We start from the raw sequence: 21,490 nt of genomic DNA, 5'->3' as shown, positions 1-21,490 counted from the left end.
CAGGAATGTGTGGATTTTTATGAAGGATTCTGAGCATGAAGCTGACCTTCAGCCTCTCTGGATTTCCTCTACTGAGACTGTTCCTGTGGTCAGGGCCCTTGCTGCTCTTTATCACAAATGTGGGTGGGTTCAAGGAAAAGTCAGCTCCCAAGATCTCATTACCACATCCATAGGCCTGGATGTTAACCCAATTCAACTTATTAAGCAATAAGCAGAGGTACTCCTTCAAAGTTAAGCTTGCTGTGTTCTCAATAAGGGAGAGCAGGGAGGGAGGGAGAGAACTGGGAACTCAAAATTTGAAAAAAAAAAAAAAGATGTGAAAATTATTTTTACATGCAATTGGGGAAAAAATAAAGTATTAAATTGAATTTTAAAAAAAGTTAAGCTTGGTTAAGCTTACTAGAGGTGGAAGACAAGGCTTCAGGTTCCTTTTTCAATGCCAGAAGTTTCCAGACTGGTCCATTAGGCCATCCATTGAAAGGGCACTAAAACAAGTGATCAATACTTGGTTTATTTCAAAATATTTAAGCAGAGAGAGAAAAATACACATTTCTGGTATAATCTAAACTTACTACAAAATAAGAAAATCATAGTTCCATGAAATAAGATGGAAAGCAGGCACCTCTCACTTTTGAGGATGAAGAAGAGATTATGGCGACTGACAGACCCAGACGGAAGGAACCCTGAAAGCTAGACCGACATCATTCCGCATCTTCATCCGTGTCTCTGCCTCTAGGCAGAACAGAGGGCTGACCTGTTCTGGCTGGGTGAGAGTCGGCTCTGTTTGGCAGCTCCCCAAGCTCTCCTCACATAGGCACAGCAGCAGCACCAGGACAGCCTGCCCGCCCACGAGATGCCATCCACACCTCACTGGCCGTGGGCATGTTCTACCCCGTGTCCCTCACACCTGACCCTGACATTTCAAAGGAAGATGAGTAGAGGCAGGGGTTGGGGAGAGGGAGGGGAAGAGAAGGAGGAGGAGGAGGAGGAGGATGACATCTGAAGGGCACTTTGTAATACTGGAAGGTAAGCTGTAGGTGAACCATCTTCAGACCACCAAACTTGCTCCAAGAAAGACTGGCCAGCTCCTTTCCAAAGGGCATCCCCCATCTTGCAAGAATGGAGGGAAGGTGGGAAGAAAGGGTCGGAGGAAATCGAATGGCCACAATCACATCTTGGGGAAGCTGGCCAGGCTGGCAATACCACAGGCGTTGTTCTTGTTCCGGGCCATCAGGATGTAACCTTTGTTGCCCCACTGCTCTCCCCAGCTGCAGGAGCAACAGAAAACGGTCTAAATGTCTTCATTCTAAATCATTTAAATTTAAAACTCAAAAGCATATGGAAACGATTGGTCATAAATCAAAATAAATTAAGAAAAAAAAGAAAAAAACAGTGCAGATGCTTGACCCGCTGCCTGCTCTCTAGTGGGGGGAGAGGGACACAAAGGGCCTGGGAGTTTCACCTGCCCTAAATGCCAGAGAAGGTGACGCTTTGGTTCTAGCTCACTGCTCGTTCCCCAGAGGTGTCTCCCTTAACGAACAGGCCTTTACCAATCTCATGCATCATTTCTAAAGTCTTATACTTCCTGAATCCTCCAACCTAGCCAGCCTCACACCTTGGCACAGAGTAGGCACCCAAAATATGTTTGTGGAATGAACAAATAAATGATTGCTTATCATTCTAAGGCATTAGCACCAGTTAGCCCTTTATAAAGCCTCTAATGCAGGGGTAAACAACTGGTTGGGGGAGTAGAGTAAATCCTCACAACACGACGAAGCTCGAGTCACAGACAGATTCTCCCTCCTCACCGACAAAACTGGAAAAAGTACTGGGTCCTAGGCAAATGCTCCCACCCTTTTACTGGCCTACCTAGTGACGAATGATTCTAATTTTGGAGCTGGGAATTAAACTCTTAACAGAGAATAAACATAACTTCCATCTCTGAGTGGAATCACAGTCTAAGGAAAAGACAAAGCAATGGAAATAGCAATAGCAGAAACAAACAAACAAAAAAAGGCCCCAAATGGAAACCAGCACAGGCCACAGAGGCCCTTTACTGTTCAGTCATTTTTCAGTCATGTCTGACTCTTCATGAGCGCATTTGGGGTGTTCTTGACAAAGATACTGGAGTGGTTTGCCATTTCCTTCTCCAGCTCATTTTACAGCTAAGGAAACTGAGGCAAACAGGGTAAAGTGACTTGCTCAGGGACACACAGCTAGTAAGTATCTGAGGCCAGATTTGAACTCAGGAAGCTGAGTTTTCCTTACTCCAGGCCTGGCACTCTATCCACTGCTCCACCTAACTGCCCTGCAGAGGCGTATTACAGCCTCATTAACATACTTTCTAATAGCTTATAGTTAGAATTTATACAGAGCTTTAAGGTTTGCGAAGCACTTTACAAAGATCACATTTTATGTTTACAACATCCTTAAAAGGTAGGTGCTATTAGCCCCATTTTAAAGATAAAAAAATTGAGGTAGACAGATTAAGTGACTTGCCAAGTGTCTGAGGCAGAATTTGAACTCAAGCCTCTCAGGTCTTCCTGACTCCTGGTCCAAGGTCTATCTACTGAGCCATCCCGCTGTATTTTCTAGTTTTACATAGTTTAATTGTAATTATTTTCATTCCTAAATATGGGTAACTCCCAAGTTATAACTGTCCCGGCTCTAGGGGCAAGCACAACAAAATGTACCCTGAAAAAACAGCACAGAAGATGCCATCAGATAAAGACTTTATGACAAATTCAGATGTAAAGGCAAAAACTTCAGGACATGGTGAAGTCAATACCCCTAGACTTCTGCTTCTCCTGGAAGGTGACCCTCCCTTTAGACTTTGTATGGGGCTGGGGACAGCCAGGTGGCACCATTGTGCATGGAGCACTGGGCTTAGAATCAGAAAGACATCTCCATGAGTTCAAGTCTGGCCTCTGACTCTGGCTGTATGACCCTGGCCAAGTCACTTAACCCTGTTTGCTTCAGTTTCCTCATCTGTCAAATGAGCCAGAGAAGGAAATGGCAAACCACTCCAGTATCTTTGCCAAGAAAACTCCAACTGGGGTCATGAGTTGAACACAACTGAAATGAATGAACAATTCAGGTGCTATCAGAGCTCAGACTACGCTCTTAGGTGCTCCTCAGTGAGCCTTCTAGGACTACTACCTTCCTTGGCACAGGGGAAGAAAGGAACTCTAGGAAAGGGGTGGGGAGGCTTGATGCTTAGGGAACAGGGTGAGAAAGTGGGCAGCATTTCCAACATTTACCTGTTTTTGATGATCCAGTGCTTGGTGCCCCTTTGAATCCCATATCCCACAGCCAGCACTGCATGGTTGAGATTACCACTGGTGCAGTTTTCATCATAATACACACCTAGGGAACAACTTTTTATAGGTTAGGGTTCCTGGCAGTTCAGGGAACTTTCTGGAGGGGCCTACTCTGTGAGACCAGAGGGACCCTGATGCCACGTCCAGAGATGAGATCAGGATCCCTCTGTGGTACCTCCCAGTCAGGAGCACCTCTGTGGGGTCTCTCAGCTTAAGGGACTCTTCCGGGAAGCTTCTCTTTCCTATGGCCTGATCACAGAATTTTTTCGTCAACCTTTCCGGATGGCAGCAATAGCTGCCAAGTTTTCTCTCGAGTAAATTCAGAAGCCAAAGATATGAGCTAAGTCCTAAAGGTCTTCAGGCCTTGCCCTCCCCCGCCTTAACATCTTACCTTTGCTATAGAACTGGAAAGAGGACAGGCTTGCATCAATTGCAACAGCTATGGGTCCCACTCTGGCCACTGCCCTCTTCAAGGCTTTCTCACTCCCTTCAGGGATCTCTCGGTACCCCCGGCATTTTGCTGCCTTGCCAGTAGGATTATACATGCAATTTTCATCCTGGAAAATCAGGGAGATGGAGGATGAGGAGATTTTTAAAAGGCTGAAACTTTATCAGAAATGAAGATACGGCAATTGAGATGGGCTGGTGGGTGAAAACTGCCCCAGAATTTGCTTTTGTATGAAGTTGAAGAGAGGACGTATTTCTGTGTCTCTGGCTTTCATATATGGGGTGACCTCAACCTAACAGGCCAAGAAAATCCCTCTGATGTTAGGTCATCAGGAAGAATTTCCAGGGCCTTAGGTCACTGTCAATCACTTTCCACAACTATGTGCAAAAAAAAATATATCCCACAGGCAACTGAGAAAGTGCTCATTTATCCTCCAGGTTTAATCCCATAACAGGAATGGAGGTGGGAGGAAGTAGAGATAAAAATTTCTCAAGATAAGGGCTCTGTGCATTTTAGTATTATCTAAAGCAAAGGATTTTCTTATTGGAGTTTGTACTTAATAATCCGAGGTTTCTCTTAACGCTGACATTCTACAAGCCTATGAATGAAGATATGTCAGCAGTCTCTTGAAACACTATCCTTGACCACACTTTCCAGTACTGGTTGCACTTTTACTCACACCATCCAAATCACTGGTCATAGAGGAGCCAGAATGTGCCTTGTTCCCCACTGCCACCCCCAAATCTCTTTTACTATCATCACTCAGCAGCCTCTCCCACTTTGAGGTTCATTTAATCTAAATCTATTACCCAATTGAGAAGATGGTAATGATTATCTACCAAGCTCAAGGACACTGCCCTCCTCCTCTGAGTTCAGGGCCTAGCTCAGTGTCTTTCTCTCCACCCACACTTCTGCTCTCATATTAGGGGACTCCAGCACACTGATGGACACTCTCTCAATCACCCTATGTTGATCTACTTAATTCCTATAACCTATTCCTCCACTCCATCTTAGCTACACAGAGATGATAACACCTTCAATCTTGCCAATCACCCACATCCAATTTCATGTTCACAAACTCCAAAATTCCTTTATCTGCTCATAATCTTTTGACATTCCATCCTTTCCTCTGCCTTATGACCCTACCACTATTCCTTCATCTTCACCATGACCTCCAATCCCTCCACCCCTCAGTTTTCTCCCAAACCATCAGCCCTGCACTGTCTACACTCTCCTCCCTTCCAAGTCTCAACCCTTTGGTAAACCAATTCAACTCTACATTTATCATCTACACTCAAATCCCTTACCCACTTGTTCTATAGCTAATCATGCCTTGCCAAGCTTTGGCGTGGCTTGGCAACCCAAACTTGGATTACTCCCACTATATGCTCTCTTGCACATATTCACATACCACTAAATAAGAGAGGGAGAAAATCATGAAACTTTGCTGACCACATATTTATGCTACATTATCTCATTTGGACCTTCATTGCAACAATGTTAATCCTTTTATACCTACATAATGGATTTACTATCCAACTTGTCACAAGAGCTATTCAAAACCACTCGGGCCCTCCCCACATGCTCTTAAGCTCAGGACTGCACTAATATTTCACCAAAACACTTGAGGCTGTTAGCTGGGAGTGCCCCTCATTTCATACCATTCAGCTATTCCCCCACCCTCCAACCTCCTCCTTTACCCCATCTCACATTACGAGATGACTTTCTCCTTGCCAAGGAAAGTCCTTTTCCATAAGCACGCAATCCAATCCTATCCCGTCCCACCCTATCCCTTCTCCAGCAGATTGCCCCCACTATTATTCCCACTCTCCCACTAATCTTCAGTCTCTTCTGTCTACCAGCTGCTTCCCCCTATTGCCTACAAACATGCCCAAGTCTCTCTCACCATTAACAAACCCTCACTTGATCTGACCATCCCTGTTAGCTATAGTCCTAGATCTCTCCTCCTCTGCTCAACTAAAATTTCTGAAAAAGATGTCTACACTCAGTACCTTCGCTTCCTTTCCTCTTACTCAGTTTTAAACCCTCTGCAACCTAGCTTCTGAGGTCATTATTCAACTAAAACTATTCTCTCCAACATTAGCAGTGATTTCTTAATTCCCATATCCAATGGCCTTTTCCCAATCCTCATCCTTCTTGACTTCTCTCCAGGCTTTGAACCTGTCGGTCACCCTCTTCTGGATGGATAATCTCTCACCTCTAGGTTGTCATGACACAGTTCTATCCCAGTTCTCCTCTTACCTGTCTGACTGCTCCTTCTCAATCCCCTTTGCTGGTTCTTCCCCCAGGTCAAGGCCATTAACTTAGGTGTCCCCCAAGGCTCTAGCCCGGGCCCTTTTCTGTTCCACTCTAGACTATCTCACGTGGCAATCTCTTCAGCTCCCACGGATTTAATCGTCTTTTCTACAGAGATGACTCTCAGACCAATGTATCCATCTCTCACGTTCCTCCCATGCTCCATTCTCATCTCTCTAACTGCCTATTGGACATCTTGACCCGGATGTCCCGTAGACATCTCAAAATCAACATGTCAAAAACAGAACGCATTATTTTCCCTCCTCCTGCCCTCCCCCCTTCCCAACTTCCATATTATTTTCAAGGGCACCACCACCATCCTCCCAGTCACCCAGGCTTACAACTTTGGTGTCATCTTAATTCCTTTCTCATCGACTTATCTAATTCCTTTCCAAATCTTGCCATTTCTACACTCACAATCTGTCTTGTATACATTCCCCTTTTCTCCACTCACACAGCCATCTCCCTGGTGCAGCCCTAGGTCTTGCAAGCCTGCTCCATTCCATCTTTTCCTCAGCTGCCGAAATAATTTTCCTAAAGCATGGTTCTGATTACGTCACTGTCTCTCCCGTCCCCCATCAATAAGCGTCTTATTTTCACAACCCTCCACGTACTCTATGATCCAACAGCACTGTCCTTCCTGCTGTTCCTCACACAGGACGTTCCATTTCCCACAGCTACTCCTTTTCATTAATCTCCCTTCACCTCCTGGCTTACTTCAAACTTCATCTGAAATCCCACCTTCTGGAGGAGGCCGTTCCCAGGCTTTCTCACTGCTACTGTCTTCCTTCTGGGACTATCTTTCATTTAGACTCTATAGATTTTGTATGTACAATTTTTATTTTTTTTGTATACCGTCTCCCTATTAGAATGTGAGCTTCTTGAGGGGAGGAACCATGTTTTTGGCTTTCTTTGTATGTCCAGTGCTTGGTATTGTGCAAACCACATAGTAAGTTCTTAAGAAATGCTGACTAATCCTATTGTTATGTAGGGTTCTCAGAAAAAAGCACAGAGTAGTTGAGTAATCTCAAAACTTTTTGCCTTCTGACTACCATTCCAAAGTCCTCTATGCGCCTTCCTATGTATCTACGCCCTTTATTGCTACTAGGATAACATATCATAGCATCATAGATAAGAGTTAAATATTAACAGAACTATAATGGACTTTAGGAGTCATCTACTCCAGTTCTCTCATTTTATAAATGGGGAAATTGAGATCAGAGCAGCCAAGAAACTCTCCCAAAGTTGAATTTACACTAAAAAGCCCAGTTCATCTCCCTATTAAATGCCTTATGGGAGTACAGGAGTTAATTTCTGTTGTTTAAAGCAACAATAAATCAAGAATCACCTGTTTTCTACTAGTTCATAGCTGCAAATTAATTTATAATAATTGATCCAATTTTCCAAAGGCTTTAACGCCTAGCATGCAAAAAAAAAAAGTGTCAAATGCTTGTGGCAAACAACACATAAGGAAGGTTCTCGTTCTTTAAGAGGATTCTTTTAGAGAATCCCAAATATGGTCCTCTAAGAGAGTCACAGATATTTTCTCAAGAATATGCACTTTCTAAAATTTCCCAGGGACAAGTGGCAAGAGAGAAGAATTGTGGTTTTAAAATCGGCAAGTCTCACTGAGTTGCTCAGCAAAGGAGACATCTTTTCCCACTTGTCTGCTTTAGAGACATGGTCCCATCTCACAGGCAGGATGAGTGGGGAACAGGCTCAGGGCTGCAGTTCTAGGGCTGGAAGAAATAGGGATCTGAAGATGCTATCCGTGGGCAGAAGGGGACCTCACCTGGCCAATGTAAGGGTAAGCGTCTTCAGAGTCTATGCCCCGGTTCTCCTGCACATACTGGAAGGCATTGGTCATGTACCCCCCGCCACAGCCATCATTTTTGGACACACAGTCCACAAGGTTCTGGGGGCTCAGGTTGAGGAGTTTACCAGTCTTCTTCTTGAGTTGGCCTTCCAAGGCACCCACAGAACTGAAGGCCCAGCAGGAGCCACACTGACCCTGGGATGATTAGAAACAAATATTCAGAGGATTAGTAGGCATTTTAAAAGAGAGAAAAGTACATGTTTAACATATGGTTTACTTACTGTGTCCTCTTCCAAATTCTTTTCTATGTCCTTATCAAGTTTTGTTGCTATTGTTTTATATAGTCAATTTCTTTGCTGTTCTAATTCTGCCTTCTAAACTCTATAATACTTCATATCTTTTCATATTTCTTTGAATTCCTTTTATTTATTATTGTAACAGTACAATAATATTCTGTTACACTGTTGTACTACAATTTATTCGGCCATTTCCCAACTGCTGGACACATAAGTTGTTTCCAGTTTCTTATTATAAATAAAGCAATTATAAATAGTTTTGTACTGATTTAGTAATTTTCCCGGTTAGTAATGTCTCTCCTATGTAGTCACAATTCAGGGATCAATTCAGCAAAGGATATAATCCATTGAAAAACTCTTATGTACAGCAACTATTTAAACCCAGATTGGCTTAGAATCACAGAATGGTAAATCTGGAGAGAACATTAATCTCTCATTTTACAGATAAGGAGACTGAGGGCCAGAGAGCTTACCTGCCCAAGATCATACAGCTAGCCAATGGCAAAGTCAAGCCTAGAACTAAAGTCTCCCAGCTTCCAGTCCTGTGCTCTTACCACCTTGCCATACTGCCTGGAACACTCCCTGTTATTTCCAACCATTAGACAACTAGTATACTCTCAGAGAATGAAAATTAATTTTTATTTCCATTAGAACAAAACATAACTAAAAAGGTAAATCTGCTGGAATGACAGAGGTAGGGTGAGGATCATGGAATGTGTCCCAAAACCAAACAGAAGTTGGACTTTGCCTCCATTACCACATATAACTGAGAAATGACTGGCCCCCTGCCCAGATGTCCTAAGTAATGAAGGTTGATCCAGAGGAAAGAGAAGAAAAGATTCCTGTCCATGTATCCATGGAAATTTCTCAGCTCATTTGATCTTACTACAGATCCTCTCTTTCATACCTATTCATTCTTTTTTTGGGGGGGGGAGGGATTTAGAGGTAATGGGGGTCAAGTGACTTGCCCAATGTCACACAGCTAGTAAGTGTCTGAAGCCATATTTGAATTCAGATTTTCCTGACTCTAGGCCTGGAGCTGTAGCCACTGTGCCACCTAGCCCTACACCTATTCATTCTTGATGAGAAAAGTAAAGACCATATATAGCACAGACAGAATGTACAAAACCACATATAGACCACACACAAAAATTAATCAAACAATGAGTTACAAATAAAATACGGTTAAATATAGAAAAGTAGAAATACCATAGTGATAGAAACTAGACTTGTTATTTCATTAATATAAGGTGAGTAAATTCCCTATACTAATGCAGGCTGGCACCCTCTTTGCAACTTAAAGTCTTCAAGATTTGCCTATGGTCAACATAGTCAATATGTGTTGGAAATAGTGGGACTTGAAACCCAGATCTTCCTGGCTTCAGGGTCAACTCTCAATCCACAATATCACACTGTCTCTCAATCCTATGTGCTACATTTGTAAGTCATAATGCAATAAAGTTAGTAGCAAATAATAACACAATGAGTAAAAAGGTATAGGCCAATATGTAAAGTAAAAAATACTTTGCTAAAATAATGTCTGAGTAGTTTAAGGGGCTAGTCTAAACTTAATTTTCTGCCAAATTACTATCTACTTTTCTAACAGTTCTTGTCAAACATAAAGTTCTTCCCTTAGCATTTCTGATCGTAGGTTTATTGTACACTAGGGGTTATAGAGTACAATAGTTTCTGATTCTGTCTTAGATTGTCCGTTTCACTGACACAATTTTCTACTTTTTAACCAGTTTTGATCACTATTATTTTATAATATTAGGTCTAGAAGTGCTATTCCCCATTTATTCCTTCTTTTTTTAATCCATTATTTCCATTGAGAGTTTGGCCCTTTTTTCCCTCTGAATTAACTGTTATTATTTTGTCTAGTCCTGTAAAGTACCCCTTTGGCAGTTTGCTTGTTGTTCAGTCATTTCAGTCTTGTCTGACTCTTTCTGACCCCATTTGCGGTTTTCTTGGCAAAGATACTGGGGTGGTTTGCCAATTCCTTCTCCAGCTCATTTTAGAGAAGAAGGAACTGAGGCAAACAGGGTTAAGTGACTAGCCCTGGATCACACAGCTAGTAAGGGTCTAAAGCCAGATTTGAACTCAGGAAGATGAGTCTTCCTGACTTCAGGTTCAGCCCTCTATCCACTGTGCCTTCTTGCTCTTTTCTTACAGTCCACCATTAATCTCACTTATCTTGCTTATTTTCCTATTTTCTGTTTGTGTATTGCTTATATAATTAAGCTTGACCAAGCTTAGCCTTGGGGGAGAGGGGAAAATGAGAAAATACACCTCTTTTTTGCATAAGTTGGGAGCTATGAGTATGCACTAACTGCATATCCTTTCAAATTTGGCGGATTTATTGTTTAGTTTTACTGAAATGCTTTTTTTCTGTCTCCTTTTATTCTTCATCACAAGGGGTAGAGGGATACACTCAGAAGTAAAAGTTTTGTAAAAGCAAGATATCAATAAAGTTTCAATATAAATATGCTTAAGTAAAAGAGAAAATAGCAGTAGATTATATCAACTAAGACAACATAGATAAGATATTACATATCAAAATCTATGGAATATAGCCAAAGAAAATTTGTAGTGCTGATTTCTTATATCAATAAGAGAAGGAGAAATATAGTGATATGAGTCTCTACTTTAAAATTTTAAAATAAGCAATATACAAACAGAAAATGGGAAAATAAACACAGCAATTGATATTAATGATAGAGCTGGGCTGGGCCAGGCCTGGCATCAGGAAGTCCTGAGTTCAAATCCAGCTTCAGACACTTATTAGCTGTGTGACCATGGGCAACTCACTTAGCCCTGTTTGCCTCAGTTTCCTCTTCTATAAAATAATCTGGAGAAGGAAATAGCAAACCACTCCAGTATCTTTGCCAAGACAACCCCAAATGGGGTCACAAAGAGTCAGACACGACTGAAAAACGACTAAACGATAACTGGATAAATGGTAACTCCCTTAAACTGCAACACAACTCAGATCATACACATCAGACAGTGTTGGCAAAAACTAAAAAAGCATACACTCCTCCTTTCTTTAGACAAATATTAAACATTAAGTATAGCCTGTACTACCATGCACAATCACTTTTTAATGCTGTCTCCCGTTAACTGTTTTGGGTGACCGTACACTGTGAGAGCTTCAATTGTGATGATGCTGGGGTTTTGTACAATAGGTCAAATTGTACAAAAATGTATTTTTAAAAAATTCTGGGTATTGAAACACCCAAGTAAAGTCTTTACAAGGATTTTGGGAGACTTAGAGAGATGGAAGGGGCTCAGTCTTCCATTTCCAGACTTCTCAAAGACCTCTGGATTACTGAGAAACAACAAGGACTAACTGAGGTAGCTGATAAGACAAATGCATTATATTAATATGCCTTTTGTTCTTAACCTTCCACAGTATTAGAATAAATAAGACAATTCATATAGATGATCCTAAAGTTAATTACCTAAAATAGTACCTAGTAACATATTTAGAGGAACTGCTGTTTCTTCACAAATATGTTGTAGTTTCCTTTCTGCAGCACCAATCATTTCACTTCTGGGCCACTGAACAAATTTGTTTAGCCTCTTTTTGTCTTGCCAAGACTCTTCTTTGTGCAAGACTGAATACTTCAAAAATCTGTCATAATACAACCTTGGTATGTAACACGACCCACTTCAGGCTATGCTTTTGAAACATTGACTATATAAGCATTTTATAGAGTTGAAAAAAAGACAAATTCAAAATGGTTTTGACAAAACTCAAAGAAGGACTGAACAATGGAGGGATATCCCCTGTCTATGATAAAAGAAGGGAGTTACACTAGAGGGCCTACAAGGCCCTTCCAGCTCTAAATCCACGGTCCTGTGAAATCTCTTAACCTCCAGGGCTCTGGTTTCTTTGACATTATATATGTCCTATGACTTACAAGCCTCTTGTGAGGAGCAAGTACTATACTGTACATGTGAAAGTGCTTTGAAATATATAGTTGACTTCACAAATGTAAGGTGTAATTAATTATTATTAAAAAAAAAAGAGTGGTTGTACATTATTTTTAATACCAAAACACTGGAAACAATCTAAATATCCAATAGCTAGGTAATTGCTAACCAAAACAGGTATATCAATGCAATGAAGAGTTCACTGCCATGAAGCTATGAAAAACAAACAGATGTGCAGAAATATCTATTCAAGATAACAAAAAGTACAGTTGGAATAAATGCATATACACCGACTACAACTTCCATATTTCAAAGGATCTATATTACTCTATCATTATGGACACCCCCTCTACCAACACAGATTGCGGCCTAAATTTATTTTTTATTGGATGGTGTTTTGGAGTTACTGTGGTCAAAAAAAATCATCACCTGAAGCCAACCTTGAGGCAAGCCTCTCTGAACTTAGCCAGGATCACCCTTAAACAACAGGCACGTAATTAAAACAGTTCCAGCTTGGTAAGATCTGCCAGCTTACACACTGCCAGAATAGCCTTCCACAACTAGGGCCATTTCCATGCTATAATGAATCATGAGAGAAGGACTTTGTGGGAGACAGGGACGGGGGAGAAAGGGAACTAAAACACATTTGAATGTGTGATTATAAGAATTAGAAGAGGTTAGAATGTTAGTTATTGTTAAGCTGCTACTAGTGTTTATATTCATAAGCACTTTTTATTGAAAAATGGTTTAAGGTATTTTAAAACTCAAAAAAGCTTGCCATTTAAAAATGAAGAGTAGCAGCCATGTGCTGTGTAATCATTTGTAAAAGGGCAGGAGAACTCCAAAGCAGATGAGCAAAGAAGCGTGTTAAGGGAAAGCACTGTCTCTGGACTTGGGGGATACTGACATACAAGTATACAGAGGAAGGGGAAAATCTCTAGACTTGGATTTCACTCTCAGAGCCTCATTTTTCTGCCTCCTGTCTTGTGGGCATCCCCTTCCACTATCCCATGAAATAGAAGCAAGCGATGGAAGTGGTCACATACGCCGATCCTGGAAGCACAGAAGTACCTGATTTTTGACCGGGGTGACATATCCCTTTTTTCTGTAGTCGATGGAATCGGGAGTTCTGCCCTCCTGGTCAGGGAAATAGAGGGTGTCATTGTTCTGGGAGCGAGACAGGGGCACCTTCAGTCCGGTCATCTTCTGTACTACCTCCTCGCTGGTCTGGAACACAGAGAAATGGCTGAAGCAATTAGCATTATGAATGGAAAGATGACAAATAAGGTAGGAAGAAAGTGATTTCAAAGATTGTGAATTATGCGAGCTGTCAGATTAGAAGCTTCTTTTTGTTGACTGGGGAGTCTGGAGACAATCTTTAAATCCCAGGAGTTTCACAGAAAGGAAGAGTAGAATCGCAGAACCTACTCTCTTCCCCAGTCCCACTCAAATAAAAATCTTCTTTTCCAACTGACTTTATTACCTCTGTCTCGGTGTTCCATATGCACGATCTTTATGTTATTTTTGACTCCTTTGCCTCCATCATCTCTCATATCCAATCTTTGCCAAGTCCTTTCAGTCATATTTCTACAATATCTCTCTTATCTGTCCTCTTTCCCTCTAGCCTCTCTACCACCCCCCTAACTAAGCCTGGACTAGTTTGGTAACTTCCTAACAAACTCTTTTGTCTCTGGCCTTAATTCTTTGCAAACAATGCTTCTCACTACTCTCTGAGTAATGTTATTTGCGCATACATCTGGGATTTTAGTCCTCAGCTCAAAAACCTTTCAATGGTTTTAGAAACCATTGCCTACTGAACAAAGTTCACACTAATATAAAGCCCTCTGATAGAAATCTGGCACCATCTTCCTTTTCCATTATTGATTCCTATTACTCCCTTCCCTTGTACATTATGCTAAACCAAACAAGGCTGCTCATGATCCCCAGTCCGCACTGACCTTTGCACTTTCCTGCCTCCATACCTTTGCTCACACTGTTCCCATGACTAGAATATCCTCTCCCTTTCTTTGCCCACTGAATTCTGAATTCTTACCCAGCCTTTAAAGTGCTGAACTTAAAGGCTACCTCCTTTATGAACCCTTCCTGATCCCCAAGAATCTGTGCCATGTGTTTTCCTTTTTAAAGTCTGGCTCACGGCCTGAGTCTTCCTATCGGCAAAAGTTTGGCAATATAACTTTAAGTCCTAAGATTATCTGACTCCCCACTACTGTATGTATGTGGGGGAGGGGGGTGAAGAATATGGAAAAGCAGCATAGCTGGAGGTAGTAGAGGAAAGTCCCTCTTTCTAATTCTGTTTCCTCTATGAAAATGACTTTTTACTTTGTCACTGTTGGGGGGGAGGTGCTTACACAGCTAAAAATAGGGAAAAGCACCTTTTAAAGGCATAGTGAAAATATGTTTTGAATTGGAATTTTTGCACAAATTTTCTTAAAGCAGGGGACATATTAATAATTATAATTTGAGTTTATAATTGAGTTTTCTAGGGCTATACTAATAGAGAATTGTGGTTTAAGGTATTTTAAAACTCAAAAAAGCTTGCCATTTAAAAATGAAGAGTAGCAGCCATGTGCTGTCATCCCAATAGAGCCTGGGATTTGAACTCAGCTCCTTTAACTCCAGACCCAGAGGTCTTTTCACTATGCCTTTAGAAGGTGCTTACTATATATTGCAATATTTCAAAGATCTTTAATTTCATTGATGTGGGTACTCCCCTCACTAATGCAGATTTCGACCCTACTATAACTTAATAGATGGTCTTTTAAGAATTGCTGTGGCTAAAAAATTTCATCATCCTACATGGGGCCAACCTGGTAATAAGCCTCTCCAAACTTAGCTAGGCCCTCAGAAGACAAGTAATCTAACTCTAGACCTTTCTCTGTTGACTCTCCAGTTTTGTAGAAAGCCTAAAGAGCTTTCTCTCTATTAGTATAGCCCTAGAAGACTCAAGGTTACTACTTATCACTTCCATCATACGGCATCCGAGTAGAACCTTGATGGACTTTAATTATAACTCTTGTTATAATAATATTAAATTATAATTATTAATATGTCCCCTGCTTTAAGAAAATTTGTGCAAAAATTCCAATTCAAAACAGGTGAAATTCAGAAATTTGCTATTTGCTTTATAAAAGGGTTCATTGCAGGTTTCCTTTAAATAGATTTCCCCTCTCCCCCCCACAACACATTTTTTTAAAAATGCATATGGCTGCCTTTGATTTTTCTATCACTTTCATTTCCCCATAGATACCTTTCCCCATTCCTGACCCAGGGAGCCATCCCTTGTAACAATGATTTTAAAACAAAGAGGATAAAAGCAGTTCAGCAAAGCTAACCAATACATTGTGTCAGACAGTTTGTGCATTATTCTCCACTAGTATATGTATCCCTTCCTCTGTAATGAAGGGAAGTATGTTTTCTGAACTCTTCTTCAGGGACATGCTGGGTCATTGCAACTGAATACTGTTCAGTTTCATATTATTGATTCTTTCTGTTTACATTGTTGCAGTGAGTATATATACTGTTTTCCTGGTGCTACTGGCTTCACTCCCCATCAGTTCACATATGCCTTTGCATATTTCTCTAAATTCTTCATATTCATTGTTTCTTACAGCACAATAGTAGTCCATTTATATTCATGTACCACAATTTGCTGAGCTGTTCCCAATCAAGGGGCACCTACTTTGTTCCCAGTTTTCTGCTATCACAAAAATGCTCCCGTGAATGTTCTAGTATATATGGCACCTTTCTTGGTATATATGCCTTAGGGGAAAATCTCTGGGTCTAAGAGTATGAACGTTTTAATCATTTTTAGAATAATTTCAGGGGGAATCTAGGTGGCTCAGTGGATATGGCACTGGCCCTGATGTTAGGAGGACCTGAATCCAAATCCAGCCTCAGACCAAACACTTCACACTTACTAGCTGCGTGACTCTGGGTAAGTCACTTACCCAAAATTGCCTAAAAAGAAAAAGAAAAAAAAAAGAATAACTTCAAATTGTTTTCCCAAATGGTTGCACCAATTCACAAGTATTCCAACAGTGTGATAATGTGCGTGTCTTTCTTCAGCCCCTCCAACATTGACTATTCCCATCTTCTGTTATCTTTACCAATTTGTTAGATGGGAAGTGAAACCTCAGAATTGTTCTGATTTGCAGTTCTCCTATTTTTTGTGATTTGGACAAATCTTTCATATGGTTCCTAATAGTTTATAATCTTTGGAGATAATTTGTTCATATCCTTTGATGCCTTCTCCTATACGATGTAAATGTTTGTTTCAAAATTATTGAGGGAGAAAAGGGAAGCTGAGAAATTTAAAGTTAAAAATTGGTTAGAAACAGACATAAAGCATTTCTAAAATTATAATGTATCACAGTAGGATTCAGAACTCATATAAGATAACTGATGATAATGACCTTTACCCTGTAGGACCTTCATAGCACTATGTTTGCAAACTTTTTGCATTTATCCTACATTACAGTCATTTGTGAACAAGTCATAAAATCACAGAGCTGGAAGGAATCTTATTCAGCTCAACCCTCTCCTTTTACACATGAGGAAACTGAGTCCCAGAGAGTTGAAGCAACATGCCCATGGTGACAAAGGAAGCAGATGAGCCTGGGATTTGAACTCAGCTCTTTTAACTCCAGACCCAGGGGTCTTTTCACTATGCCTTTATGCCTCTTTTACACATGAGCCCCCTACTACAACTGTAAGCTCTAAGAAGGCAGGGATCATGTCTCAGTTAAACTTTACGTCTCCTTCAATGCCTAGCACAGGGCTTTGAACTTAAAAAGCATTTGTTAAAAAATAAGTATTTACGAGTAGAGAAAAGGGATAGATGGGCAAACCCTCAAACTCTAAAGGTTAGAAGGAAGAAGGAAAGGAACCCAGCCTGTCTGCCAGGCTTTAAAAAGGTAAAGAAGTAGAAAAAATAGCATATAAAATAAGGACCAGATTTAGTAGAGGTTGTAGAGGAAGAGATAAGCAAATTGAACCTAAGCTCTAAATATTGTGTTTTGTCTGTTTTTAAAAACTTTGACATGAAATTTGAGGTATTAATTTTTTTCCTGACCTCAAAGTGTCTCCAATGACTGGTCTGAAGTGGGCAAAAAAAGTGCTTCACCTAAACACCCGAAAAGCTGACGGATGGCAGTATTTGTTTGAGGAGTCCCAAAGTAAAAAAAAAAAAAAAAATTAAAAGGCAAATGTAGAAATTCATTGGTTGATACAAAACAAAACATTCACAGCAGCACCCTTTGTGGTGGCAAAAAACTGGAAACAAAGTGGGTGCCTGTTGATTAAGGGAAGGCATAAGAATTTGTATTATGTAAATGTAATGAACCAGCATTGTACCAAAATAAATCACGAATGTGAGGAATTCATAGAAATATGGGAAGACTTGTAAGAATTGATGCAGAACAAGGACAGCAGAATCAAAAAAAAATACATACAGTGACTATACACAATATACACAATGTAAATGAAAACTCTCAACTCAAATTAATTACAGTAAACAATCTGGGATGCAGAGAACAGAAAATTTAACACATATCCCCCTGCTCTTAGTAGAAAAATGGGTACTACGGGTACCAGATACAGGAGCTTCCCTCATCAGACATGGCTGTCAATTATACTTAACTCTTTTTTTTTTAAATTACAATGGAAGGTTCGATGGAGGAAAGGAAATATATCTGAAAATGACTATGATGTGCAATAAAAATTCCAAAACACATTTTTTTAATGGAAAAAAACCTTAGGATGAGTCTGGCTCCTGTAGCCACACTGAGACTTAACCTTTACATGAGGAAGTTGAAGCTAGGTAATGAGACACACTTACCATGTCTCCCAAATGATTCATAGCCAGCTCAAAGGTGTGAAGACCAAGAGAGAATTCCAGGTTGTGGGTGGAAATGTATTTCAGGTTCTTTTCCCAAATCAGACGTCGAGAGATCTCATCCACCTAAGCAGAGCAGAGATAGCAATGATGCTGACTGAACATCCTTTGTATACTATACTACGTATAGCCCTAAATTAAGTACTATCAGGGATTCAGAAGGAAGAAAGACACCAGATACTCCCATCCTCTGAGAGGACAATGTGGGGAAACTAAATATATGTGCATGAGAAAAAAAAATTTAAGAGTACTTATAAATTAGTACATAAATGAAAAATATTACAGTCATATTAAGTTCATAAGTTCTGAGATATCAGCCAAGAGAGTATGCAGAATTGGATCAGATTATTCCGGGAAGTCTTTTGGAAGAAAGCAATGTGAGGTAGTTAGGAAGGACATAAGAGGAAGGGATTTAAGGTTAGGATAACAAGTTGGGGGGAGGCTTGGAGGTCAGAGGGGGTAAAGTATTAGTGAAGAACAGGGACAGATTTGCCTAGAGTGGGAAATTTATATTGATTTATATTGAAGGGCATCTAGTAGTTAAAAGAACAATGTTATAAGGTAGAAGAAACTTTGACTCCTCAAATACTTTCAATTGGCACAACCCAGGCCTCCCTCCAGGTCCCCACACACCTTGCTGTTATATTCTTTTCCATAGGATTTCTTCCACAACTTCCACTGTGTGTCTAACATCTCCTCTGGGTACAAAGCAGAACTCACCACCGATGGCAGCAACAGCAACAGGATGCTGAACCCCCACATCCTGAGGGAAGGAATACTGTCCAGATTTTGGATGTGCAAGGGGTATATATGAAAGCTGTATTCAAATTCCAGACCACGGATAATGGGGGTGAGGGGAAACTGTCACATTGGGAAGGGGGACAGAGTACTGAGAATGGTTTATGACCAAAGAATAAGAGTGAGGATTCCAGATCTGGATGAAATCTAAACATCAGACAAACACATTGTTTTTCTCATCTAGTCCCTTGACTCCTTCCTGTGTACTTCATCCTGGTGAAACATCACCCAAACACACACAATAGAGAAACACTAATAAATATGTATACAGAGATGTATCTAGGGCAGAGCAATTAGACCTTTGCACTCAATTTAGAGGGCACTGCTAGTATTTGTAATTCTTCAGTAGTTTAGTGCTATTAGAAAAAAGTTAATTAAAATAAGAAATTGACTAGATGGTGGACTGAGGAGTGTTCCAAAGTCTGCTCACACTCCCACACATATCCATTCCTTCCAACTGAGCCCTCATTTTGCGCTGTTTGCCTGGACATAGTTTAGCATACTTGTCTTCAATGCAAAGGTTTCTAGCTCTGCATATGTGGAAGGAAAAGGTAAAAATGATCTGATTAATATCTTCTCCCTCTCCCTCCAGTATGCCTAGCAAGCTTGGAGGGGATGATAAGGAAAAGGGAATGGCCAAGGGCAGGGTAGAGGTTGAATAAACACTACATAGAGGTTTAGATCTGATCAGTGGATCTCCTTAGACTCTGACCTACTCTTCTTTCAAAAGAACCCTTCCTAATTTCTTAGATATATATGGGACTGCTGAGCCAAAATTTGCTAACTGGAAGGATTTTCCTCCCTGTCCCAATCTGTCTAGCTTTCTCTGCCTCTCATTCTCCTTACTTATTTCTATCTCCCTCTCCCTAACTTCCCTCCAACATCCTGCCCCCTCCTCTACTCCCAACTCTACTGCCGTTTCTCTTCTTCCTCCTTTCTCAGGAAACTGCTCTAATATCAACCAGCTGCTGTGGACAAAAAGTTTCCCTTTCTTTTCTACTGTCAGAAGCCCTGTTGCTACATCCCAAGAGAATCAAGCACGAAGATCACGTCAGAAATCAGGCAGCCCCGAAGGTCAAGTATCCAGTCCCCCAAAGACTCACTCTAATCTTTCTTCTGCTGTGGTTTAAAGCCTCCTTCACAGAAGCAGTTATGCAGAGCAACATGCCACATGGCATCATAATCCTAGGTACTAACAATTTTGAGTAAGCTTAGATTACCGAGGGCCATTTTGACCGTGTCTTCAACCCTTTTCATGATTATACCTGAAGTATTAAAGGCCAATCTTCAGAGTCCCCTCTGCACAAGCCCAGCCATATCAAATGTTACAGTTACAATGTTGAGAGGCCCAGAAATCTTAGAAAGATAGGATGGCTTTAACACTTCTCCCTCCACTTCTGTATTGTAGTATTTGGCTCCCACTATTTACCAATTGTACACCAAGTTCTAAACTCTCTTAATCCCTCTCTTGCCTATCCTCTTTTGAAATCAGGCAGACATCTACAAGCAGAGCCTTAGGGGAAAGCGAGTGGGTGGGAGACAGGCCCCTAAACCCTCTGCCCTGATCGTTATTATAGGACAAAGACCATTCACAGTATACATTGCAGATTTCCAGGTAAGCAACATCTATTTGGCAACAACATGATCACTAGAAACCACTCATCTATATTGTAGTATCGCCTGACTTTCCCTAAATGGACAAGGATGAAAAGCTTAAGGGCTGAAGTAGAGGAAGAAGCACAGCCTTACCTGATGATGATCTGCTCTCTGGTCTGGAGAGGAAGGCACAGGCACGTTTCTGAGTGGTCGGTTATGGATGCTAGTTTTATTCCAAAAAGTTTGAGGAAGTCAGCTCCAGCAGTCGGCTGGAAAATCTGGACTGTCAGGCTGGGAGGAGGCAGGCAAGGGGAGGGGGGAAGAGGGGGCAGTGTGGAAGGAAACCAAAAGGGAGGAGAATAGATTTGCAGATCGACAGGGAGCAATAGTTGCTGGGTGTTCAGTTTCACATGACTTTATGGCCCACAGAAAACACTTCTTGGAAGCTTGACTATTCAACCTCAACACATGATCCTTGCAAGTTTTGTCTTTTCTGCTCATCTTCTTCTGGATGAGAGGGGGACAGACTGTGGGGTACTAGTTTGGCCTCCCTAGTCCCACCAAACGAATTTTCCACACACATACATACTCACCCATCTTTTGGGGTACTGTTTCCTTTAAAACACACACACTTACACACACACACACACATAGATATCAATGTTCCTTCTAGTCTATAATACAGACTAGCAATGTTTTACAACACCGAAATTATCAGATGACCTTCACTCCTATTTTAGAGGCCATTCTACCTCTCCCATCCTTAGATGTCTCAACTTTTTTTCTTGAAGTCTCAGAGGAAGAATTAATGCACCTGAATAAAGCTAACCCCCCACCCCACCTGTGCCCTTTATCACATCTTCTTCTGGACCTTGAGGGAACTTGGGGGGAAACCTACCATTCAAAACCAGATTCTGGACCTGCCTCTGCCCCTAACTAGCAGCTTGACCTTACATAAATTATTTCACTTCTCTGGGTGTGTTTCATTGTGTGTATGTAGAAAGAGGTGATTGGACAAAATAATTTATAAGCTCTTCTCTAACTTCTATA

At 40.9% G+C, this 21,490-nt stretch overlaps 1 protein-coding gene across 1 annotated transcript; it reads right to left on the bottom strand.

Moving 5' to 3' along the window:
- Positions 1 to 492: 492 nt before the first annotated feature.
- LOC114043175 (cathepsin K) lies at positions 493 to 21,007 on the bottom strand. Its single transcript, XM_027862181.1, has 8 exons — positions 20,594 to 21,007; positions 18,680 to 18,809; positions 17,990 to 18,112; positions 13,204 to 13,359; positions 7,877 to 8,095; positions 3,712 to 3,877; positions 3,261 to 3,366; positions 493 to 1,268 (listed from the first exon to the last, which is right to left on the bottom strand). The coding sequence occupies exons 2-8, from the start codon at positions 18,806 to 18,808 to the stop codon at positions 1,169 to 1,171; spliced, it is 999 nt and encodes a 332-aa protein (XP_027717982.1). The 5' UTR covers position 18,809; positions 20,594 to 21,007; the 3' UTR covers positions 493 to 1,168.
- Between the last annotated feature and the right edge of the window lie 483 nt (positions 21,008 to 21,490).

The sequence above is a fragment of the Vombatus ursinus genome, unplaced genomic scaffold (assembly GCF_900497805.2).
Source record: "Vombatus ursinus unplaced genomic scaffold, bare-nosed wombat genome assembly UNPS02014768.1, whole genome shotgun sequence".
In the NCBI taxonomy this organism is placed as follows: Eukaryota; Metazoa; Chordata; class Mammalia; order Diprotodontia; family Vombatidae; genus Vombatus; species Vombatus ursinus.
The sequence above is the reverse complement of the archived record's forward strand: the minus strand, read 5'-3'. Positions and strand labels throughout refer to the sequence as shown.